At 40.3% G+C, this 26,379-nt stretch overlaps 1 protein-coding gene across 1 annotated transcript in view; it reads left to right on the plus strand.

Moving 5' to 3' along the window:
* The window catches only part of STOX1 (storkhead box 1), a 41,638-nt gene extending 16,539 nt beyond the window's left edge, over window positions 1-25,099 (plus strand). The window contains exons 2-4 of the mRNA XM_026672818.2: window positions 15,490-15,642; window positions 21,056-23,297; window positions 24,780-25,099. Of these exons, the coding sequence (XP_026528603.2) occupies window positions 15,490-15,642; window positions 21,056-23,297; window positions 24,780-24,936 (2,552 nt within the window). The 3' untranslated portion in view covers window positions 24,937-25,099. The remainder of the gene's footprint in view (window positions 1-15,489; window positions 15,643-21,055; window positions 23,298-24,779) is intronic.
* Window positions 25,100-26,379: the final 1,280 nt, after the last annotated feature.

Here is a 26,379-nt window from a genome sequence, read left to right on the forward strand (position 1 = left end):
ACTCTCCTCCCTTATCTTCCTGGAATGTATGATTAATTATCTTGGCTTGCTTCAAAACGGTGGTTTGTTTTGGTTTTCTTTTTGCCTCATTATTTACTTTTGTGACTTTAAACTGTGCCTAATAAAGCAGTGAAGTTAAGTTGAAGGCCTTACTAGACTTTAATGTATGTTTTGGGTTTTGGGTTATTTTGAGAGACTACGGGTTTGAAACAGGTAATAATGGCAGGATAGGGAATGGCAATGGGTGGAACAAATTTCTTGCTGCTATATTTTTGAGTTGACTCAATGATGCAGATATTGCCAGTGTGTTGGGCTGGAATGGGGCTGATTCAAGTTCAGATCTTGATGTAGCCAAGAAGATTATTGCTCATCCCACTAATATCTTCTCTAAGCTCTGCAAGATTGTTGTGATCTGGCATCTTGAGCTCCTTGAAATAGGAGTAAATATATTTAAATTGGCAGTAAACATAATGTACTGTATGTACACTATACATGGATGGTTCTTCAAGTCCACAAGTCTTAAAGTTGCCAAGTTTGGAGAGTTCTATTCTAGGAGTATAGTTATTTCTGCACATTTTGTGCCATTTCATGCTTCCCTGATGTAACAAAAAAAACAGTGTCTGGTCTACAGCTGATAAATCTCTTTTTGATTCCAGTTACTTATAGAGATATTAAGTCTAAACTACTTTAATATAGGAATGTGGAAACATACTGAATTTCATTGCAGACTGGAGATATAATTTTACTGAAGTTAGGTTGTATGATAGAGATCTGGACATCAAAATAGTCAAACCAAATTCTTCTGAGGCCCCATAAAATTTATTGGAACCATATAAACCCTGAGATCCTGTTACTAATGGGAAGAACCATGAAATGTGGGGTTTGACATAGAAAGTTGAAAGAAGTGCAGGATTATACTTTGCTTTCAGCCTGTTAGAGCGTTTGGGCTGAAGGCATGGAAAGTAAGCTTTCAGCTGACATAATATGGAACATTGAACATGGTGGCTGGGGTGCAAAAGAGCAGCAAACCTTGCAATCTTCAGGTGAAAGTCAACCAGGAGCAGCCTGGAAATAATTTTAGCACAAGGACTTCAATTGCTACAGATGAATGGAATTTTTAAAGGCAAAAAAGTGAACATTGTTATTAAATACACAATTAGAAAATAATTCTACATTTAATTTCAGTGAAATGGAAATGAATATCAATATTAAGTGTTTATTCTTCCTTATCCAGATCCTTATTCTATTCAAAGTTGAAATGTGAGCCTCACATATTCTGATAAAGAAATTAAGGCAGATTTCTTTTAATATTTTGGGGGGTTATTGGTGACTCTTCATTAAGCCTCCTCTTGAATAATATATTCAGTAGTTTAGATGTTTGAATTGTCACTTTGCTCATTAACTCTACATATCAAGATACCTCAAAATATCTTTTAACTTCTCTGTCCAACGTTCATTGTGTTTGGACAAGGCCTTTCTCGTGGCCCCCATGTCACAGATCATTGACATACAGTTCATTTAATGACCATTCGAAATTACAATAGCATTGAAAAAAGTTACTTATGACCCTTTTTCACACTTGCGACTGTTGCAGCATCCCCATGGTCATGTGATCAAAATTCAGATGCTTGGCAGCTGACTCCTATTTATGACGGTTGCAGTGTCCTGGGTCATATGATCATCTTTTGCAACTTTCTGACAAGTGAAGTCAATGGGGAAGCCAGATTTGCTTAACAACGGTGTTATTAACTTAAAAGCAGTGACTCACTTAACAACTGTGGCAAGAAAGGTTGTAACGTGGGGCAAAATTCATTGAACAACTGTCTCACTTAACAACAGAACTTTTGGGCTCAGTTGTGCTCAGGAGTTCAAACCTGACTGGCTCACGGTTGACTCAGCTTTCCATCTTTCTGAGCAGGTGGGGTATTCTACGGGTTCGGACTGGTTTGGGAAAATCGGATGTTAAAGTTACAGCTGGTTCGCTGAACTGGTATTTCAACCAACCGGCTGCCCCCGCCCCTCCCCTCCCAGGAGTCTCCACAGGGCCCATTTTCGATGGAGTCAGGGTCCGCGCGGAGGCTCTGGGATGGGAAAAACGGGCCTTCTGGAAGTTTGGAAATTGACCTGTTTCCGGCATCCGGAGGGCCTCCAGAGCCCAGGGGAGGCCGTTTTCTCCCTCCCAGAGGCCCGGGAGAGGCCTCTGGACCCTTCGGAGGGCGAAAAATGGCCTCCCTTGGGCTCTGGAATTCCACCGGAAGCCGGAAACAGCTAGTTCCAGTAGGCCCCACCCACCATGGCCCCACCCACCATGGCCCCACCCACCATGGCCCCACCCACCATGGCCCACCCACTCAGCAACCGGGCAGCCAACCAGTTGCTGGGATTTTTCATTCCCACCCCCTGTTTCCAAGATCAGTAAAATGAGGATCCAGGTTGTTGGCAATATGCCGACTCTTGTAAACTACTGAGAGGAGGCTGTAAAGCACTATGGGGCAGTACATCAGTTTATTGCTCTAAGACAGGGGCGGTTTAAAAAATATAACAAATATATAAATCAAAAGGCAAACTATTATATAAATAACTGGGAATGGGGTAGGTTGAAAGTACATTACAGACCAGAGAAGGCATGTTTCTAGTAAGAGTAAAAACCTTGGAGTATTGGCTCCTGCCAACTAGGATGACAAAGAAGAGACTGGAATTGAGGTGCCTTTCTGTACTTTGTGCAGCTTATAAAAACAGAAAGAAACATGGATGAAGGGGGTATTGCCAGAGAGGGTGATAAGGGTAGATTAAAGGAGCAGGGCTGACTAAAAGATCTCTTTGCAAATGACTCATCTGCTTCTACACGTACACAGATCTTCTGTAACTAATTCCATTGCTGGTACAGCCCATTGTTCTTCATGGAAGGCCCACCTTTCTGGAGGAGAAGGCCAGGCAACAGAAAAGCTTCATTGCACTCACATTTACCCATAGCTCTCAGCCTCCTTCCCAGGATCTTTTTTACATGGTCTGGAGTGAAATGAGTTTTGTTAATGACTGGTTAAGAATTAACCACTTTTTAATTCTTGAGGGCCTTGAAATTAAGCTTTGATCAAACAAGAAACCAGAAGCTTAATGGATGCAAGCTTGAACTTGTAAGAAGAGATGCTTGTTCTGAATTGTTTAGTATAGGTTATATTTGTAGCCTTTTTTTTTTTCTGCCAATAAATAATGGAACTAGTGATGTTCTGGAGTGAATTTGAATATCAGATGAAATTTGCCTGTAGTCACTTGACAATTTTTGCAGTTAAAAAGTAAATAAAAACCTCTGATGAGACGGGGCAAGTAAATGAAGGAAAATGTATATATATCCCAGATTTTGATGTCTTGGTTTTTTCCTGTTTACTTGTATCTGATTCTTGGAGACTGCTTGATCAGATCCGTGCTTTTTTTGTTGTTTTTTGCAAAACTTTTCATTATTGCTTTTAGAGTATTGCTTCCTTTCTAGGACTGAGAGAAAGTAGATTGCCCAAGATCACCCAGCTGACTTTGTTCCCAAGGTGGGACTAGAACTCAACCATCTCCCGGTTTCTTATCCTGATGCCTTCACCACTATACCGAACTGGGTCTTTTGTATATAATTAGAAAAAATCATTTTGTTCTATTCAACAGAGAATGGATATTTTTATAAAGAAAATATCTGAGCTTGGGCTCAACACCAAACCATTTGTAAACCTTGCCTCAGCTGTTTCTTTACCAAATACCTTTAACCCAACTGAATAAACCTGAAGTTTATATTCCTTTGGGGTTCCTCTTCCATGTTTTTTATTCCATCAGGCCATTGAGCACAGGTTTGAAAATGCAAGGACTAAAGTTCACATTTTTGTCATCATTTTTTTTCCATAATGGTGCTTTTCTACATTCCTCCATGGTTTTAAATCTACATATTTATTTGTCTATCATTTCAATTCTCTCTCCCTCCTTTCCTGCCCCAGCTGTCTTTTGCTATCATTTCTTCTGTCCTCTCTTTCCAGAGGTTGAATGATGACCATGCTGTGGGGGGTTTTCCGTTGGATGTTAGGGTTAGATATTTTTTTTTTTTTGGTCAAAACATAGGCACCTTTTTCAGCCAGAATATGCATTTTCTGTTAACACTGAAAGCTCTTTCATTAGATTCAGAGCTAATAACCATCTGAATGGGTGAGTTCCAAGGAATAATAGTGCTTTAGGTTGGACTGGGTAGTGCAAAAACATTGAGGAGGAAGAAAACTTCAAACCATTTCTGTACTTTTACCGAAACAACTTCATGAGAATGTCTGCAGTCACTGGGAGTAGAGTTTGGCTTAATAGTTTTCCTTTCCTTTCCTAACAGTGGCCAACCAGATGCCTCAGGAAAATTCAAAAGCAAAAGAATAGTAGATATAATTTACCTAACCTTCTTTTCTTTCCACCATGTGCCGTCATCTTTCAGTATTTCCTTAGCACTTACATAGCAAGTTATTTTAATTAATATGACTGTATCCGGAATTCTGTGAACCAAATCAAGCAGACTAAAACCAAACAAAATTGTAGTTTGTGATAGGGATTTGTTTTCAAGAAGATGCAGCCATATATACAGTGATCCTGTGGTTTTCTTTAAATAAAAAAAAAAAAGAAATTCTACAGAAATTTGTTGGATCTAATTTGGTTCCTATCATATATTCATAAACTCAATCAAAAACTCCTAATTCAAACTCTGCTCAGATTCAATTCCAGTTTATCTGCTGTCACACATGATAAAGAATGTTATAACGTAAATGTGATATAAGATGCATGCTTTAAAAAAAATTAACACCTTAGTTTTACATTTTACTCAATTGCCTTGAGGATCATTCTTTGGTGAAAGGCTGAGGTATAAATTCATTAAATAGATCAGTAAATGAAAAGTGTGGTGAGAGGTGTTCCTTCAGAATTTAAGTTATTCGATTATTGTAATAATGCCCAATACTGTCAAGTGTAACTAAGACCAGGAAATTTTTAAAAAATATTAAAAACAAAATAATGTTTAGCTGAAGTTATAACAAAGGGCCAACTATGTTTGATACTTTGATCTTGGTTTTAAATAAGGTACAAGTAATTAATTAATTATTTTTGATGGTTGTTGAAACATCTCAGAAATATATTCTGCAACTCTCCACTGCTTACGTTTCTCTCAGCTTGTGATTTTTTTTGCACACAAATTTATCTGGTTTTACAATAGGATCTAAATTGTACTGCATCCGTGCAGACTTTTTTTTTTGTCAATAAACAGAAATTTCGAACAAACTCCAAAGAACGGGCTGTAGCTAGAAGGGAGGGGTGCAAGGTACAGGGTCAAAATTCACTTTGGACCAAATTAAAGCACATCTCCAAAACAAAAATATGTGTCTGTGGAAGTAAAAGAGAAAAGCCTTGGTTAGAAATTAACTTTGAAATGGAATGAGTATTCCTCATTATTCCCTTTCTTAAACCCTGAGTTAATCCTATACTGATGTTAATGAAGATTTGCTTCATTTGACAAAGGAGTAACCAGGGCCTAATGAATCCTGCTGCCTAGATACTTCTCAAGGTATCTGTTTATTCTTCCTCTGACACTTCATATGTTAATAAAGGAAAGAGCTGATCTTACATGTCCTGGCATACATTCATTTCAAATCAACAATTAATGCTTGTTTTCTATGGAGTAGGGAAAAAACCGTTAGTACAATTACATATAGCATGGTGCGGCTTCAGAAAATGAAATTAATAATTAAAAGCAAGGGTTGTGTAAGGCTGTCTTGTTCCAGGTGTATTCAACCATACCACAAATTTCCTTTTTTGGACAAGTCCCCTGGGTGTTTACCTTAATCTCATCCTCACTCCAAGAGTGAGATCAGTTTAAAGTTGCCCTTTTCATAAGTTAGTGTAGAAAAACATCATTATCTATTGCTTGCTTAAAAGCCCTGAAATTAAGCCAGCATTTTGGTGTGGTCAAGATAATGGACAAGCACTAGGGAGAACCAGGGTCAAATTGACCTTGTAGGGAAAAAGGGGAGAAGGAAATGTTATGTTACATTGAACTCTTGAAAAAAAAGATGTATAGTATATCTAATACGTAAATAAAAATACAAATAGTGTATTGACGATTGGATGAAAAAAACACAGGCAACAGCTATGTAGGGGGGGGAAAGGAAGCATCAGTTCAAATAAACTGCGCTACGATATAAGGATACTCACTGACTTACAACCATTTGTATAGCACAGAGGTCTCCAAACTTGGCAACTGTTGTGGTTTGCCGACAGCCGGTGCAGCCTGCAGAGGTATCGGACAGTGAGGAAGAAAGGGGACCAGTCAGGAAGTCTGGCGAGGACTTGGATGAGAGTCCTGTGTCCGATGCAGGGATGGGGCCAGGACAGTAATGGGATTCAAATTTTTTTACTATCGGTTCTGTGGGTGTGGCTTGGTGGGCATGGCAGGGGAAGGAGACTAAAATCTCCAGTCAGAGGTGGGATTTGCCGATTCTCTGAATTACTCAAAATTTCCGCTACTGGTTCTCCAGAACTGGTCTGAACCTGCTGAATACCACTTCTGGGCCAGGACCATCTGAGAGTGGGGTGCTGCCTTCGGAGTCTGGCAGCAGCGAAGCGGAGGACCCAGGGGAGCCTGTTCCCAATGCACGTGTGTGCAGAACTGCTAGAAGGCGACAGCAGCTGAAACAGAAGGAGCGACTTGGGAGTAAGGCTGGGACGTGATTGCCTGTCCCATAAGGGATAAAAATCAGACCTCGATGACGAAAACTTTGCAGGAAGCAAAGTCGTTCGATATATTCCGAGTCCTCCTTGAAGCTCTGTACTCTGGTTAGTTTTTTCTGGTACTTTGGTTGGTTTCTGTTATACTTAATTGGATACTTCTGTTTTTGGCAACATTCCACAGTACTGAAAGGAGTGTATTTATCTTGGGGAACTATTTATAATTAGTTCTGGCTGGGAATGAAAGTAATTCCGAGCGTTGCAATAAAATAGGTTTTGCTTTTACAACAAGTTTGATATTAGTTCCGTTTGATGAAGCCTGGGTCAGAATAGAAACTTTAAGACTTGTGGACTTCAACTCCCAGAATACTGGGAGTTGAAGTCCACAAGTCTTAAAGTTGCCAAGTTTGGGGACCACTGGTTTAGCAACTGAAGTTACAGTGCACTGAAAAAAATAACTTATGGCCAGTTTCCTTGCATTTACAATCGTCACAGCGTCCCTGCAGTAACATCACCTGGCATGTATTTACAAGGGATCACTATTTGCAATCTTCCCAGCCAGCTTCTGACAAACCAAGAATCTGGATTCATTTAATGACTGCCTGGTCTGATTAACGACCATGGCAAAAATGTCATAAAATCGATAATGGTTTTGTAATAGCTCACTTAATAACCACAACCCTTAGCAATGGAATTTCCGGTCCTAATTGTGAATGTAAGTCAATGACTACCTCCACTGAGTAGTGAATGATGATAATAAAGATATTTATTCCAATCTTTAGTTTTCATCTGTGCCCCTAGACCAGTGATGGCTAACTTTTTCAGCACCGAGTGCCCAAAGCTTGTGCATGCGCACCCCCAAAATGCAATGCGTGCATGTTCCCCACACATGCGCCCTGCCCCCATGCATGTGCATGCATCCCCAAGCATGCACCCCACCCCATGCATGCGCCCCTCCTCCCACGCATGCGTGGCAGAGACCCAAAGACCAGGTGGCTGGCGGGAGGCACGTGCTCGTGCACAGTGGAGCTGAGCTGGGGCGACAGTTTGCATGCCCACAGAAAGGCCTCTGCGTGCCACAGGTTTGCTATCACAGTCCTAGACCAGGCCAGACTTGGAAGGAAACATTATACCTCCATGTAAACTTCTCAAGCAGCTAGAGGACTGGGAGGTAATATAATAAATAGGCTTTCTGATTTAAGAAGCTGTTCAAAATTGCGAATTCGGTGAACGCAAGGGACTTAGTAGTAGCTATTAAAATGTTAGTTACATATGGTCCTAAACTACAGTAAATTATTAAAATCCACTGAGATACTTATTATAAGTTAATTGTAGCTACCTAGCACAAGCTTCTTATAAATAATTTAAATCCCATCCATTTCAGTGGGATTTCGAATGTTTAATTTTCTTTCTAAGCAAAGATTTATAGAAAAGCTTTGCCTTTATGTTGTATATAAAATGTGACTTATAATAGATTCTTTAATATGTATGTGTGCTTTCAAGTCAGTTTTGAGTCTTAGCGCCTGCCTGGACAAGTCCCTGAAGTTTTCTTGGCAGCATTTTCAGAAATGGTTTGCCTTGGTCTCCTACTTCTTCCTACAGGTGAGGAAAGGGTTGGCCCAAGGTCACCCAGCAGCAGTTTCATCACCCTTTAATTATCTCCTGTTTATTTCCCTTTCCTCCAGTACTCCCCCTCCTCCCATTTTTGGGGGAGAGGGACATCCCATTAAGATGGAAGTTCAGAACTGGAAATATATGTCTTCAAAAGTATGGATATCTTTGATGCCTTTAATTCTTACTGTGAGGTTGACTCTGACTCCAGTAACCTTCAGATATCTCTTTTAGATCTGGATTAATCATATGTGTTTTTAACTTTTATTTCACTAGACTGCTTTTGAAATATCTTCAGGTGTACAGTTTGAGGGTGCAATGGCAGGAAGAAATTGTGATTTCTTGAAATTGTATAAGAGGCAGCATACTCTTGTACAGCTGAAATTTTGATATTTCTGTCTGAATTTATTATCTCGAGGAAAAAAATGATTAAAAAAAAGGTTTTACAAATAGGCCAAAGACCAAAGAATGCTACTTTCTTATTGGAACTCTGTGACAAAATTGTAATCAGGTACTGATCATAATACAAGGTCTTTTTGGAAGCGCCAGAATTTAGTCTTAAATGTAACCAGTATTTACCTTTGATTTGAAAAGGTGACACTGAATTCCCACGTAGGACAGATCTGTTGATCAGAACGCTGAAGACCTGAGTTATGCCACATTTTAATTTGAATTAAAAAATAGAAATGTAATATCTGCTCATTCAAGGCACTGCTAAATCCAGTAAAGCTCAAATTTCAGGGAGTAGAACAAAACATCTCTTTATGTGGGTAAAGTGTGTCTAGAGACTTTTTGTTCACTGTGTGTTTTTTTAATCTGACCCCTGTAAAGAAAATGACTTTCCCACATTTGAGTTTCACTCTATGCCCCGAAAACATGTTCGCTGGTTTTGTGTATGCAAACAATTAGCTGGGTTGTATAAAAATGGGTAAAATCATTTGTGCATCAATTATACATTAATTTTTGGCAAGTTGTCGAGGATTGTTTCAGTAAACAAATCCCTCTTCTCCTCCCCCCACCCCCCAGTATTTTAACAATCAGCAGGACTTGGATTTGGTTTCTGTCATGAATGACAAGTTTGCTCTTTCTCAAGGCCAAAAAAAATATTCTTGGTAAGCTTTAAAGATAAGTTACGTGTTTCATTTCTTCCTTAAGTTGATGATAAGCAGTATATATTTAGCACCACTTCTTCCTATATAATTTTTTGATGCTACATTATTCAAGCATATAGGACTGTTGAAGTGGGGAAGAGATGCTAATTGAAATTTGTTCAGAAAGAAAGCTGGCTGATTTCTTTTTTATGAATATTGGAAAAAAATTTTTTTGAAGGAACCCCTTTTTTCCCTCCGAAAAGAAATCACTTGGAGTTTGCTTATGTGATATCAGTAAGAAATGGAGACTTAGTAGGAAAACTTAACATTTGCAGACGTAGATATGAATCCATAAAATAGTTGATGTTGTTCATTAAGCTCTCCATTTCCATGATGTATTTTGAAATGTTCCGGCTAATCTATTTCCTCCCCCTTGATCCATGTTGTTATTTGGTGAGAAAAAGATTGGATTTAGTAACATTTTGGAATTTTGGTTTGTAAATAATGATGGAAGGACCTGATATGACTTCTGTCCAGTGATAGACGCTGGGCAAAGGAAGGGGGCTTTGAGGCAGACAAAATTGTTCTGCTCTGTTAAGATTCAGGCCTATGCTCCATCTTTGGAGGTTTTTAAGAATATACTGGACAGCCACTTATTTATTTATTTTTATTTATTTTATTTATTTTATTTGTCAAAAGCTTACAATGTAACAGAAACAAGAATAAACGTAAGTTTAAATACAAAAAATAGGAACTAATAATTGGGGACAATAGGACAGGGACGGTAGGCACGATTGTGCGCTTATGCACGCCCCTTACAGACCCCGTAGGAATGGAAAGACATTTAAACTTAGAAAAAGATATATAATTGGATTTAGATATGAGATAATTAAAAATAAAGTTGAGAAAACCAAGGGAGGGGAAAAATTATGGAGAAAATGTTAAAATAGTAATAAGATATGGAATAGAACACAAAGATCAATATGAAATTGAGGTTGTGTCTGTATGAAGTGATAACCCAGGATCATGCTATTCTAAAAAAAAAAAAGATGTTTTATTTGTATTATGTTTTTGTGAAAACCCAAATAAAATGTATATTTAAAAAAAGGAATAGGGTGAGGTCAATAGAGGTTAGTTTGAGGGTAAAGGAGTGGGGGTTTGAGCAGGTGACAACAGAATCAGGTAGTGAGTTCCAGACATTGACCACTCGGTTGCTGAAATCGAATTTCCTGCAATCGAGTTTGGAGTGGTTTACATTTAGTTTATATCTGTCGTGTGCTCTTGTGTTGTTTGAAATGGTATAGGGTCTCCTGTTTGAGCAGGGAGTTGGACTAATAGAAGGCTTCCAAGGTCCCTTCTGTTATTCTGATATTTTGTTAACTTCCTATTGTAAGGAATTTTTACAATACAGTGCTCAGAAAATAAATCACATGGAAAGAATAAAAACATTTGAGGTGTCCTTTCCAGGTAAACGTGAAACCAGTTCTGTTTACAATAATCAGTTCTCTGTGTGCGCGGGAGGGCTTCTCTTTCATACAAAGCAAGCTGACCCTGATTTATATCCCTGATGGGAGTAACCTAGCAACATCACTGAGGAAGTTATTCCCCGGAACCTCTCGGAAGGCATTCTGTTAAACACAAGAGCAGCACTTGGTAAAACAGAGGTCAAGAACTGTTTAACAGCTTCTCCAAAAGGGACTTTTGTTTTTGTTGATTTAAGAAAAATGATCTCAGAGATTTGTTTTTCAAGTGCTTGGCTGTAAATTGTCAGAGCTGTTTTGGAAGATTAGCTTTGCTGTAACTTCTGACTCCAAATTGTATCATGTTGCTTGCCTATCTTAGAAAGGGTCTTATAACAATCTCTAAGTGAACATGTAGGTTGCACGCTTCATATAATTTCAAGAGAGACTTTAATGGTCCCTCTGTCAGGTGGATGTTTTTAAAATATATACAGAATAAATACCGTGTTTCTCATATAATAAGGCTGGGTCTTATTTTTTTTTGAGCCCCGAAAAAATGGCTAGGCTGTCTTTTCGGGTGACTTAATTCCCTCCTTGCATCTTCGGGTGGGCGACGACGGCTTGGATGTTGACCTCGGCGTTGGTGGGGCACTTCGTATCGGGTCAACGCAGGCAGCACCATATCCGGGTGTGCAACAAAAGTACTTCCTAACGGCAAGCCCCCTGCCATTTCCCCCATTTCACATGTTTTAATATAGGTCTTAATTTGGGGGGAGGGGTTTAATTTCATTTCATGCCTATAAAACATGCTGGGACTTCCTATTGGGGGAGGCCGTATTGTTGGAGAAACAGGGTAGAAACCTGAAATAACATGCACTTCTGGGCTAAGGATTTGAATAAATGTATTTGCCTACATTATTTCTTTCATGAAAGTTGAAAGATGTGGAGTTGAACAGTTACCCATAACTACAGATGTCTAACTTCACATATGCAACTGCTTTCAAAACTTCTCTTGACCAGCAGGAGGCAGAACATATAACAAGGTTCATCTTTATTTATTTATTTTTATTTATTTATTTGATTTGTCAATCGCTTACAAGATAATAGGTATAAGTATATACATAGTTATGAATACATGAAATGGGTAGATATAAGAAAAAGAAACAATAGGACAGGGACGGTAGGCATGTTGGTGCGCTTATGCACGCCCCCTACAGACCTCTTAGGAAAGGGGTGAGGTCAATAGTAGACAGTCTAAAGTTTTGGGGTTTGGGGAAGAAACCACAGAGTCAGGGAGAGTATTCCAGACATTGACCACTCTGTTGCTGAAGTCGTATTTTCTGCAATCAAATTTGGTGCGGTTTACCTTGAGTTTGTATCTATTGTGTGCTCTTGTGTTGTTATGGTTGAAGCTGAAGTATTCATTGACAGGCAAGTCATTGCAATGTATGATTTTATATACTATACTTAGATCAGACCGAAGACAGCGTAATTCATGGTTTTCTTGATCTAGAATTTCTAGTCGAATCTTATATTAGGACTCATCAGTCATACACACCTAGTCATATCTTTCCAAGAATTTCAAATTCATTACGAGAAATTGAACACATAGACATTAGATTGTCTGTGGAAATTCTAAGTCAGGGGTCAGGATGCTGTAGGATGAATAGGGGATGGGCCTGGGTCCTCCTCTGGCTGCTCAGCCGGCCTCTGCCCTTCCCCAGCCTCCTCCACCACCTCTGGAGCCACACTCCCAGTTGAAGCCCACAAGTCTTAACATTGCCAAAGTTGGAGACCCTTGTTCTAAGTCATCCGGGTCAAAGGTACTTTTTCAAAAAAGGCAACTGGTCTGTTTTTTCCTTGAGGAAGAAGAAGAAAACTTTTTGCTTTTCATTTAGTTGTGATGGTGGTGGTCAGGATGGAAGGATAGGTTCTGACAGGATTAAGGGAGGGGAGAATGGAAAGGTTCTGGTCCTTAGCACTGTCTCTGACCTCTAAGAAATAAAATCCTTCCATTTCCCCCTCCCACCATCCTGCCAGAACCTATCCTTCCACCACCCCCCACCATCCAATCTCAAGGGTCAGCACCTATCCTTCCATCACCATCACAACTGATAAAGCTTCCTTGGATGAGAAGCGAAACATTTCCTTCCTCCTCAAGGAAAAAACAGTCCAGTTGCCTTTTTGAAAAAGCATCTTTGAGATAGACATTAGATTATTATTTACAGGGCATTAATGGTACGGGCTATCAAGGTCTTGATCCTCAAAAATGTTGTTGGAACGTTTATATAGAATTTATCCTTCAAATGGTCATTAGTCCTTGCTTAACAACCATTTGTTCAGCAAATAGACATCTCTTCCTTTACTTCCTCTCTGAAAGAAGCAGATACAGTGCTTAGACCAGGGGTGTCCAACCTTGGCAACTTTAAGACTTGTGGATTTCAACTCCCAGAATTCCCAGTGAAGCTGGCTGAGGAATTCTGGGAGTTGAAGTCCACAAGTCTTAAAGTTGCCAAGGTTGGACACCCCTGGCTTAGACTGAACAGCAAGTTATCTCCTAGATGCCCTTCACCCATCAGGAGGGGCATGGATATAATATAGAAGTGGGTAGGCCCAACAACCTGAGGAGATTGTCCACTACCTGGGTCCCTCCAGGAAGCGGTACATGACCAATTTCATCCTACATGGGAGCCTATCCTATATATCTAACCTATCCTGTATAGCTCTGGGGGCTTAAGGGAAGGTGGATTGTATGTCCATTCTAAAGATAGCTGCTTTTTTTACTGATTGCAAAATTAAAAATGAAAGTGAATGTGGCATGTCTCTGAATGACAGGCCACATCCATTCTTGCTCTTCAAACCTTGTAGAAATCTTTCCTCAAAAAAAATCGCACAACTGAAAAATTGGCATTTTTAAAGTTGTAAAATGGCAATGCAGTTCGGGGTTATTTTTCACATGATGAGAACTATGTAGGTTGTAGTCTGGAAGTAGTTTGCCTCTAAGAGGCTTTCTACCACCGGAGAAAAATATTTGTAGCTCAGAGTTCAAATGAGAGATTCTCGGTGCTCTCTGAGCTTGTGTGATGACCCAGAATATATCAGAAATATAACAAAACCCAAAACAGAACTAAAAGTCCTTTAATGCCTTCAACTTGGCTTCACTGTTTAATTGTTCACAGTGGAGGAATAAACTATTTTCAAAATAACATTTCAAAGGAAAGAAACACAGTTCAAAGTCAAAGAGCCGACAACGAAGCAAAAACGAAAAACAAGCCGCATTGAATAAAGTTCCAAGACAGACCAGGATAGATAATTGCCAACTTCAGGAAGATAAGCAGAGACAGTCCATTGGAAGAACGCCAACCAAGATAAACCTTGTTTAGGAATAAAACACTAATTTGTCTCCAGCGCCTGTTAGCACACAGGTCCAACCTTTTATGCAGATCTCACACCTGCAACCCATGAAGAGGATCAAGGCCCTCTCGTCCAGAGTCGACCACATTTTACCCTGATCCTCTCCTCCCTGCATGCCCTAAGATGAATAGGGGATGGGCCTGGGTCCTCCTCTGACTGCTCAGTCGGCCTCTGCCCTTTCCCAGCCTCCTCTACCACCTCTGGAGCCACACTCCCACTCCCTGTTGGCTGTTCCTCCTCTTCCTCAGAGTCCGTCTCCACCAGGGGCATGACAGCTTGGTTGTTTTCTTGCAGACATTTCATTAACCATCATCAGTGGTAGTAAGAAGTGGGGTTTGTTCTTGATTTATATTCTATTTGCCCTCTCAGTATTGGTGGGTGAGATCTTGGTGGTTCTTTGGTTGGGCTATTTACTGTTTACTTTGTTTGGCAGTCCCTTGATTGGGTATTGTTTACTTCTTGATTGTTGGTCTGATGTTAGGTTTAGAATATAAACAAACAACACTCCCTATCAGCACTGCTAATATTACCTCATGAAACATCTGCAAGAAAACAATCAAGCTCAGAGAGCATCAAGGACCCCTCAGAAGACTTTCCTACTCCAATTCTTACCCTTAACCAATTCAGCAAAATGTAAACAATTATTCCTCCTCAAATGTTTAATTTTGACATGTCATCACAATCTCATTTCAAAAGGTTGTTGTGCTCGGCTGCAATCTTTTCCTGCAGAACTGGCTGTGGGTTTTTGTTAATATTTGATTTATTATATTTATTTATTTATTTTTATTTGTCAATTGCTTAAAAGATAATAGGTATAAGTAAAAACATAGTTATGAATACATGGACACACATAAGAAAAATAAAAAATAAAAGAAACAATAGGACAGGGACGGTAGGCATGATTGGTGCGCTTATGCATGCCCTACAGGCCTCTTAGGAAAGGGGTGAGGTCAATAGTAGACAGTCTGAGGTTAATGTTTTTGGGGTTTTCTTCTCCAAAATTTATTATTCATCACAATTCAATATCTAGCTATTTTCTGATGATTTTTCTCAGACTAACTTTAAAGCTTAGCTTTTGAATGAATTGGGGGGGGGGGGGACAACAAATTATTCAAAAGTACAAAAATTAATGTTTTTCTTGTGTCTCCTTCACCCCCGCCCCCTTTTTCTCTCTCTCTTCATTGTAGGTGATGTCTCTCCAGTGCATATGAATCCAATTTCCCAGTCTCAGTTTGTTCCTTTGGCAGAGGTCTTGTGTTGTGCTATATCTGATATGAATGCAGCTCATATTACAGTTACACAGGAAGCTTTACTGCATCAGTTGGGAAAATACTACCCAGGTAATGGGCTAAATCGAGGGTTGCGGATATTGAATATAAACTTTCAGTTTAGGCTGCAATGAGAAGAGTGAAATGCTAGATTCTGCCAGGGATTGGGAAAGCCATTTTAATTCCTTTTGCATATTAAAATGTAAAACAATGTCTTCTAACTTGCTTTGTGTCATCCTAAGAGTTATAAACCTGGAAATACACATTTGAAGCTGTCTTGCATTTTTGGAGCTTAGGCCTCAAAGTGACACCAGCTCTTCCCAAGATACATATAATGCATCTGTATCCAGTTTAGTTTACTTTATTGTCATTGCACCTCTACAACAAAATCAAACACCATCTTCAGTGCACATCATGACCATGAAAATAAACACGAACACACATCCTTCACACATTGAACCAGAAACCCCGACATCTCACCAACGCTGCACTATACAGCAGAATTCAAAAGAGCTACTGCCCTGGAAAAGAAGCTGTTTTTAAGCCTATTTGTCCTTGTTTTTATTATTCTGTACCATCTGCCACATGGTACTAGTTCAAAAAAAGGGTTCCTAGGATGAGATGGATCTTTAAGAATGTTTTGAACTTTCTTAAGGCAGTGGGAGCTATAAAGCTCTTCCAAAGAGTGGAGAGGGCAACCAATGATCTTCTGGGCAATGACATTAACCCTCTGGAGTGCTTTCCTATCTGCCACTGTGCAATTGGCAAACCACACAGAGGTGCAGTATGTTAAAATGCTCTCTATGGTGCAGCTGTAGAAGGTCACCATCAGTTTTTCATTCAGTTGTTTTCTGAGAAGCCTCAGGTCATATAATTTCTGCTGGGCCCTTTTGACCAGAGCTGCAATGTGAGCACCCCAGGTCAGGTCCTCTTTTATGGTAATACCCAGAAACTTAAAACTGGCCACTTGCCTCACTCAGTCTCCATTGACAAGCAAGGACTGAATGTCTGATCTGTTCCTTCTGTAGTCCACTATAAGCTCCTTGGTCTTATTGGTGTTGAGGACCAAGTTGTTGTCTCCACACCACGAAAGCAACCGGTCCACCTCATCTCGATAGGCAGACTCATCCCCAGCGGAGATAAGTCCCACCACTGTTGTATCATCAGTGAGCATGCAGAGATGCGTAGCCTCTTCGCATACACTGTGATGGGAAGAACTGCTCATTTCCAGCAAAAGACATGTCAACATCCTTCTCCTCTCCCCGGTTTTTGGCCCTCTCTCAGCAGTCTACCCAGCAGTAACTCAAGAAAATTGGTCCACTGACTGCAAAGTGCTTCCAGATGCTGAAAGGTGATGTATAAAGCCATATGTGGCATGAGACTGAGATTTGAGGGAGTATCCTTCCCTGGTTACATCTCCCTGTCCCATCAGATCCAGCAGGCGAGGCATGTTATAGGTTCCTGTCAGATGGTGCTCCATTCAAAATCCAAGAAGGACACTCTTAGACTCCATTGTTATAGAGAAAAGGGACTTTTGCTGGAAATCAAGTGGTAGCATCAAAAGAATTCTAGATCTGAGGATTTACACATGGAAAACACATATACAAAGTGATGGCAACATTCCCACCCACCATAGTTCAAACGGTTCATCCAATCGAAGATGTGTATAATATCATGTGGGGCATCTTCAGGTGGTGATGCAGACATCTGGCCGTTGACCTTGGCCTAGTTTGATAAAGAGCTGCAGTAAGCAAGCAAATAAGCATACACAATAAAGTTTTCCCCAAGTTATACAGTTCATTCTCTAAAACCTCCAGCACATTTCCCACTCCACAAAGCCCAATTGATTCACCCACCCACCCCGCTACTATGGCAGCCGAAAAGATAGCGAAAGAAAGGAGTCTTGAAGGATGACATTTCCATCTATTAAGGGGTGTCATCCGACGGGCTCTTTTCTGCTCTAGTGCTTTTCCTTTGGAACATCATTCCCTTGAAATTCAGATTGGCCCCCTGCCCTTTTAGACTTTAGGAAAAACTGTTAGCAGTGACGAGCTTGCAAATCATTGTACAGGTAGTCCTTGACACCAATCATAATTGAGCCAAAATTTTCTGTTGCTAAGCAAGACAGTTGCTTTGCCTCATTTTACAACCTTTCTTGCCACCGTAGTTAATCACTACAGTCATTAAGTTAGTAACAGAGTTAATAAGTAAATCTGGCTCCTCCCAGACTTTGCTTATCAGGTTGCATAAGGTGACCACGTGACCCCAAGACCCTGCAACTATCATACATACATGCCAGTTGCCAATTTTGGTCATGTGACCATGAGGGTACTGCAATGGTCATATGAAAAATGATCATAAATCACTTTTTCAATGCTGTTGTAACTTTGAACAGTCACTGAGAGAATGGTTGTATGTCGAGGACTACCTGTACTGAATGGGGCGTATGATTGGTGCTCGCCTGGTGACTGTGATCATTTTTGTGTTTGAGGTTTTAATAGTGTTTCTAATACAGTTGTGCATTTGTTGCATTTATTTCTACTTTTTGTTGGTTTTAACTGTTGTGAGTCATCTAGAATCATATATGTGAGATGGACAGCTATTCAAGTCAAGAAAGCATGTTATCTGACCCAGGGGTCACTGAATTATCAAGTCCGGGACTAGCAGATGGTTCAGGGAGCACAGCCAATATCTTTTGAAATGAGAACCTCTTTGTTCTGACAAGAAGGAGTAAAGTTCGTTTGCTTCTATCTCCACTCAGATTTTTGTAGTTCAATAATCCTAGAATTGACGAACCAGTTTTGTTTCCTAACCCCCAAAGCAGTTCCAGTAACTTGTCTGGTGAAGGACTGTGGTTCTTCTGCTTGATACTTTTAAAAGAATTTCAGAGTTAATGGAACATGCAGTGAACAGGTCAACTAATCACAAGCTTCCATTAGATTAGAAGAAGCTAAGGTTTACTTAGTAGGTTATTTGCAATGTTTATTATGTATTTGCTGCCCACTGTTGTCCAACTGGGAGAAAGCATCCTACTACTGGCATTTAAAGATAAAATCTACGCCGGGGTCTCCAACCTTAGCCACTTTAAGACTTGTGGCTTTGCTGGCTGAGGAATTCTGGGAGTTGAAGTCCACAAGTCTTAAAGTAGCCAAGGTTGGAGAGCCCTGATCTACACCACGTTGGACTCCTGAGTATACAATTGTTCCATATAAAAGTTTGAAGGTGTACAACCCAAAAGGGAAAATTTGTTTTTAATAGTTGCCATGGGTGAATAGGCGGCAATATAAATTCAATAAATACCGTATTTGCCGGCGTATAAGACGACTGGGCGTATAAGACGAGCCCCAACATTTCCACTCAAAATATAGTTTTTGTTATATACTCGCAGTATAAGACGACCCCCCACTTGGAGGCATGCTTTTCAAGGCAAAAAGTCGTCTCCATACGCCGGCAAATACAGTAAGTTGTAACACTTGGGGTATTCTGGATATAATTCTTGATTGACACCCCCAACCCCTTTCCCCAAACTTACAAAGCCACCAAAATGCTTTAGAGAGGCAGCTTCGCCTTTCTCAGGCTGGCACTCAATTCCTCTCCCTTTCTTTGTGACAGCCCCGCGTGCGTGCCATCGGGACTCCAAGGGTGGGGATGGACAGCTGCCAACTCTCTCTCTCTCTCTCTCTGTGTGTGTGTGTGTGTGTGTGGTGTGGAGGGTAATTCCGGCTATCTCTGGCCTCCGCTCGGTTTTAAAGTCGCTTGGCCGGTTCCCAAGTCGCAGCGCGCGCTGGCCGGGAGACGCGGCGCCGGGTGGAAGCTCGGTGCAGGGGAGGCAGATCTTTCTCTCTTAAGCGGGAGGGGAGGAGGGGACAAGAGGAGGGACGGGGACGGGACAGGGGGCGGGAGGAGGGCGCTTGCCTTCTTCCACGCCCACCGGACCCTTTTTCCCAAGGGGACCCTGGAAAGCAGCTCGGGAGCCGGGTGGCCCTGCCCAGCGGGGTCCCATCAGGAACTTCCTGAGGACACCCCCCCGCCCCAAGCACAGCCCTCCCGGTCTTTCAAAGAGGGAGGGAGAAGCGGAGGAGCAAATTGCCGCCCCGCCCGCTGCCCAGAAGGAGGGCGCCACAGTCCACCCCCACCACCTTCTCCCCCCCACTCCCCGGGCCATTACGCGGCTCGGGCTGGCTGGGCGGCGGCCCCGCCAGAGACCCTCCTCTCCACCCCACCCCACCTCCAGATTGGCCTCCGCAAGCGCCCGAGCCGGGCGGAGGGTGGGTGGGTGGGTGGGAGGAGGAGGAGGAAGAGAGACTTCGGCTGGGCTTGAAGGGGCTTCGCAAGTTGCGGAGCTCCGCCCCGTCGCTCTTGCACCGGTGACAATGATTTACCGGCGATAAGACGACCCCCACTTGGAGGCATGTTTTTAGGGCAAAAAGTCGTCTTATACGCCGGCAAATACGGTAAATAAATATGAAAGTGCTTTTTGTTTAAAATTCTGGTCAAGATACTCCATTTTATATAACTCATTTCTTTTTCATCAGTGTAGTCAAACTCAGTATCTTCAACAAGCAATCTTTATTCCTTGTTGGATTGTCCAGATAGTTTTCTTCTTAAACTGTATACTTACCTGTATTTAGGCATTTTTATAGCAAAAATTGTGCTGGTAAAAAAAAGAAAGCCTTATATTTTTTCCAGTGAGATACCAAATGTAACGTTAGTACAGTGTATAAATTACAGATCAGTTCTATTAGTACAGTTGCATTGCAATAAATGAAATTATATTCTAGCCTCCTCAAGACATTTTTATACTCCAGTTGAAGGATCTGCCTGCTTTCCCTCCAGAAAATATAACTTGTTATTTAACAGATCCCAAATCAGCTTCCAGAGAGGGTTACCTCCCTCCTTCAGCCTAAAGGTAGGCTAAAGGCCTAGATTTCATCATTGGTAGCAATTTATGAATGCGCTCTGTTCAGGTGAGTCTTGTAGCTTTGTGAATGCATCTTTGACTTGCATTTTTTTGAATTCAGAGCCAAAGCACAGCTTATAGTGTATGCTTTACCACATTTTTCCAATGGCAAACTTTTTCTGATATTAATTTGTTCACGGCCTTCTGTTACTTGATTTTCTTTGTGACACAATTCTTATCCTCAAATAGACAGCATGGCCAGTGGGAATGACAGCCTATCACATAGTGGGGGAATAATATCATCTTAAAACTCTTTATTTGATCTTTTTGATTAGGAAACGTAGTTATGCGCAGTTAAGGGTTTCAAATTCGTTTTTCATTTTCTAAAGACAATGTATGTACAGTATTTAGGAATAAAGAAGACCTTATTGAAACCAATGACATTTAATTCTGGGGGAAAAACATAGGATTATATCATCATAGGGGCTTTTTCATAATTTACTGTGAAGGCGAATATGGCCAGAATCAAAAATATTTTAAATGTTGAATGAATTCTAATAAAAATTATTATCCTTATTATTCTAGGTATTGCAACTCCCACCCACGATATTCTCTACAGTACTCTTGGGATGCTAATTAAAGAGCGAAAGATATACCATACTGGGGAAGGATACTTCATAGTAACCCCAAATACCTATTTTATCTCTAATAACACTACAAAGAGCAACAAGAGGGCCTTGCTGGAAGACAAATGCCTTCCCGAGCCTTCTTTCACATACTTGGTAAGCATGGAAGATGCTACAGAGCTGGCACCAGATCCTTTGCCTGTTGTATCCCATTGTAGATCCTGTTCCTGTTTCCTTGGCCACAATGAAGTAAAACCAACAAAATGTCAGGAATTAATTAGCCAGGAGCCAAACGGGAAAAGTCAAAAAGATTCCAGTGAATCTAGATCTTCAGTTCCAAAACCAAGTACAGAATCACTTGCTGATGGAATCACCCACTCGGTCCTTTCCGCCAAGGGAAAAGATAAGGCTAAAAAGTTTAGCCTTGGCCTCTTTTGGCGCAACACTTCCAAGAAAGAAAAGGCTAAGAAATCCCACTCTACATTTTCTGCTCAGTTTCCTCCTGAGAAATGGCCGGTCAGAGACGAAGATAATTTGGAGAACATTCCACGGGATGTTGAACATGAAATCATAAAGCGGATCAATCCAATATTGACTGTTGACAACTTGACTAAACATACAGCACTAATGCAGAAAATGGAAGAACAGAAGAAGTATATCAGCAAAGGAACCTCTACAGAAGTACTAACAATGAAGCACAAATATATTTCAAAAGCACACAGTTGGAAAAAACAGAATAAAGCCACAAAGTATCACAGGAAGGGGCAGCATATTAAAGAAAAACAAGGAAAGTATAAAACCAGTGAATTGGTACTGGCTGATGGCAATTTGACAAACTCTGTTGAACATCCATTATGTCATCTTGCAAGCGAAATGATGGTTTGCAGTAGAGAGCTGGTTGATGACGCGTTAGATGTGGAGCCTCACTTTTTACGTAAAAGGGAAATTAATAATCCATTTCAAGATACTCCAAATGGAAGGAACAAGTCATCAAAAGGTTATAAAAGTCAGAAAAATTGTGATATAAACCCCAAGGCTGTTAGATCAGAGAGGCGTCGTTCATGGTCCCAGTCTTTAGATTCCTCAAGAACCATGGACTGTAAAGCTAACGTCTCTCTCTCCGCCAAACGTGAAGCTGAAGCTGAGAAGAAGAAACACTCAGATCACCAGCAGTGCCAAGCTTTACGAACAGATGGCACGCACACATCCTTGGCAGAGAGAGCCACTTGTAAGTGTAATCTGCAAAGAGGGACGAACTCCCAAAATACAGTGGAGATGCAAGAGGCATCTAACGTTCAGGCTACGTTCAAAAATGAAGAAGAGAAAAAGTATCCCGAAAAATCTATTCGAACGCCCTGTGATAAAACAAACGTGTGCAGTTTACCAAGTCAGCATTCAGATTGCTATCTTCCCACTGACGCAGGTATTATCTGCCAATTCAAACAGACCGAAGTTGTTGCCGCACACAGACAAAAGGACTTTAAGAGTGAGATGCAGACCAAGAACACAAGCCAATGGTTTGAGTCTGTGAATCCGCAGTATGAGGGATTTATTTATGGTGATCCAGTTCAATATCAAAAAGTGGGTGACCTTGTCCAGGAAGAAGAAATTGAATCATCCAAATTGAAATGTTATCAGCTCCGATATAGAACGGAGTCAGAAAAATGGAATAACGTAAGAGAAGACGTGAGTCCGAAAGTATTGGGAAAAGAAAAGGCCGATCTCTTTCAAAGCTACCCAAATGATACAGATACAGTTGATGCATACCAACATGAAGAAAGTGGTTTTCTTAGTCAGAATAAATCAAAGGATAGTTTAAGGGAATATGATAAAATGAACTTGGAAGGAGAAACTTGTACGTGCCATCAAGTATCTTCTAAAAACAATGAAGAGAATGAGGGTATGTATGATCAAGGCAGGAGAACTGATAATACTGAAAGGCATGTCCTTGAATTCAGTGAGGTGCAGGAAGCAGAGGACAGAATTTGGGAGAAGTCAGCAAATAAAGTGGCTATGGAAACAGCTTCCTTGATGTTGTCATCCAAAGACTGGGAAATTAAGGCAAACCTTGTGGGAACGCGACAGTCATTCGATAACTCAAATGATGCTCCTCTAGATCGGGGAATCCAACATAACCAAAACCACTTACAAGGCACAGAAAACCAGAGTATAACAGGAGATAGTGGGATAGATTCTCCCAGGTAAGAGCAAACATGGGAGTGCTATTTCTATTGAACATCTCCATCTATTACACTTAGTATGGTCTTCAAGGTTATGTATACTGGAAAAATGTTAATTGAATTGTTGAATTTAATTTTTTTCATCTTTACCTACCCTTGAACTTCGTCCATAAACTATAACTGAGCCTACTGAACTGCTCAGGTAACATCACTACTGTGACAGCTGCTTTGATTACCAGTTGGCTTTCAGTTGCAAATCAAGGTGTTGGTTGTCGAAAGCCCTATTGCCTTGACACCTGACCAGGCTTGTCCGATGATAAGATCTAGTAGGAAGGGTATGTTTCAAATCCCATCTTGAGGAATTGTCTTTGTCAGGGATCACAAGGCTTTTCTGTTACTGTCTCTCCTTTGGAACAGCACTCTACCCAAAGTTAGGTCACCAACATCCCTTTTGCCCTTCAGGAAAGTCCCCAATACCTGGCTATGATTGAGTTTCTCAATCATGCAGGCCATGGTTGTCCCAAATGTGTTTTTTCCCCAAAAAGCAACTGGACTTTCTTGGGTGTTTTCTTTGAAAATGATTCGCTTCTTCGGTTCAGAACCCTAACCCCTTATCTTTACACCCCTCTTTCAAGTTAGAAAATGGTGAGCCTGAAAGTATTTTTAAATTCAGTTACTACAAACGTAAATGCTAATAGAAAAAGAGTACAAAGGCTACAATAAAATGGCTATGTCATCTAGGGTCACACATATCCAGTTGCTCTTCAGGGATGCAGGATTGTAATATGCAGATCCTCCTCTGGCAATATGTGATTCTTATTTTCATTATTTTCTTCTATTGTGTTAACCAACAGGAAGGTTTACTGTTGTTACTGGGGTTTTGATATGTTTGGTTATCTTAACTGAGCTGAATATAAATGAAAGTAATAAGTCTAATAAGTCAAAATCACAAGCCTGGATTAGGCTAGTTGTAGGTGATGAGAGTGTGATTCTACAATGCCTTAAACTGGCAAACAAGCACCGAGAGAGGCAATTTACAAGTATTTCGGCTGCTTTTGGCTTGTCATGAACCTTTCACGGTAACAAAGCTCTGGATAAGGGCTATTTCAGGCCCAGAAAACTAACCAGATCAGGCAGGATGGATATAAACTGGTTACAGTGCAACAGCGTATTGGGTTATGTCCCCCCATACTTGGAAAAATATGTACAGTATGTTTTCCAAGGATTTGGGTAACTTTATAGAACAGCATGTAAACATGGAAAACATAACCTTTATATATTTGAACATTTCTGGAAGCTAAATGACTATAAGACTGTATAAAGAAACCTTAAAGTGTAAGACTTTTAAACAGATTTTTGAATGAACAACCTACATACAGCCAATATTTTTTCTAAAAGTTTTGGAGTTGTTTGATATTTTCTAAGAACATTTGTTATGAATAATGAACTATGGATAAACTTTTTTTTGTGAATCTTTTGCTTCAAAAATACCATTCTTTCCAGAGCACAAAGTATGATATCTGCTAATTCTGACATCTTGTATGGACTAAAGAAAAGAAGCTTCTTCAAGAACTTAGAAGGTATAGAGAAGACTTTACACAGCAGAAAGTCTCTTACTCTAAACTCCTTGTTTCAGTTGACACCAGTGATGAATGTTTAATTTTTTTCCTCCTTTTTTAACCAAGTTTGTGAGCCTGTTTGTAAATCTATTAATGTATTTGCTGTAAATGTCTTAAACTAACACATGTGCTAATGTAGGTAAGATGTTGGCTATTTCTTCCATAAAATGTATGAATACTTTGTAATAAACATTTTTACTGTTTTTTACTGCTGTATTTGATAACAATAAGCTCAGATCCTAATAATTCCAGGGATGCTTTCTTGGCACAGTAATGAAGTGGTTTGACTTTGCTTTTTGCATTTGTTTTCTATTGTTGTTTGTTTATTTACCCATCTGAATGATCATTTGACCCCAATGTTTAAAATGGGGAACAAGGGGACTCACCACATTTTTCAGAACTGAAAACATCTTTGGAGAGAAAATACTGTGCACTATTTGCTAGTTAGGACCCTAAAGAGGAAATCATAGGGGTGTGTGTGTGTGTGTGTGTGTAGAAATTGTGAAAGTATTATTTATGTATCTTAAGAAACTCAAATCATATTTTAGATCTTAGATTCACCTGGAAAGTGCCCAATTTGTCCCTTTAGCGAACCCACTAATCATCTTCAGCTCAGAGGCAATTAGTTATCTCTTTCATTCTTGAAGAACTAAGAAAAAAATAAACATGTGGTTATTCATTAGTTTATGTCAAATACATTTTTTAAATAAAGCTATACTTATTAGGATGGTTATTATTATTACAATTATGAAGTCACAGCCACCAGTTCTTTAGTTGATGTTGCCTTTAATAGGCACCAAGTTCTTCCCAAGAACCTAGGTTGTTGTATTATAATCAGTGGTGGGATTCAAATTTTTTAACAACCGGTTCTGTGGGCGTGGCTTAGTTGGTGGGCGTGGCTTGGTGGTCATGTGACTGGGTGGACATGGCTTGGTGGTCATGTTACTGGCTGGGCGTGGCCAACTCAGCATCACTCACATTGAGGCATGCATCTCCTCGCCTGGCCTCTCGTGACTGTGGGGATGCTGCAACAGTTGTAAGTGTGAAAAACAGTCATAAGTCACTTTTTTCAGTGCCATTGTAACTTTGAATGGTCACTCCACACAAGCAAAGTACCAGCAAAGGAGAGGGAAAAACTCCAGAGAAGTTCCTGAGACAGGAAGTCTAGTCCTGCCAAGAATGTAATAAGGGTTAATGGAGAGGCAGTTTCTGTAAGCAACACCAGAATGTTTCCTTCCTGCCTTCGTTACAGGATTAGGCCAGTAATTTCTTGTAACATCCAGTTCTCCAAACTGCTTAGAATGTTAACAACAGGTTCTAGCGAATAGGTGCGAACTGGTAGAATCCCATCCCTGATTATAATGCATCGGCATAGTATACATGCAAATTCAAGCAGTTATAGCCTTTTGTAATTGACAAATGGAAATTTTGTCAATGTACAGATTTTCCAAGATTGGTATGGCACCCATTGTGTCAATAACCAC

The sequence above is a fragment of the Notechis scutatus genome, chromosome 4, assembly GCF_049901735.1.
Source record: "Notechis scutatus isolate UNSWTSFEM ecotype Mainland chromosome 4, rNotScu1.2, whole genome shotgun sequence".
Taxonomy (NCBI): domain Eukaryota; kingdom Metazoa; phylum Chordata; class Lepidosauria; order Squamata; family Elapidae; genus Notechis; species Notechis scutatus.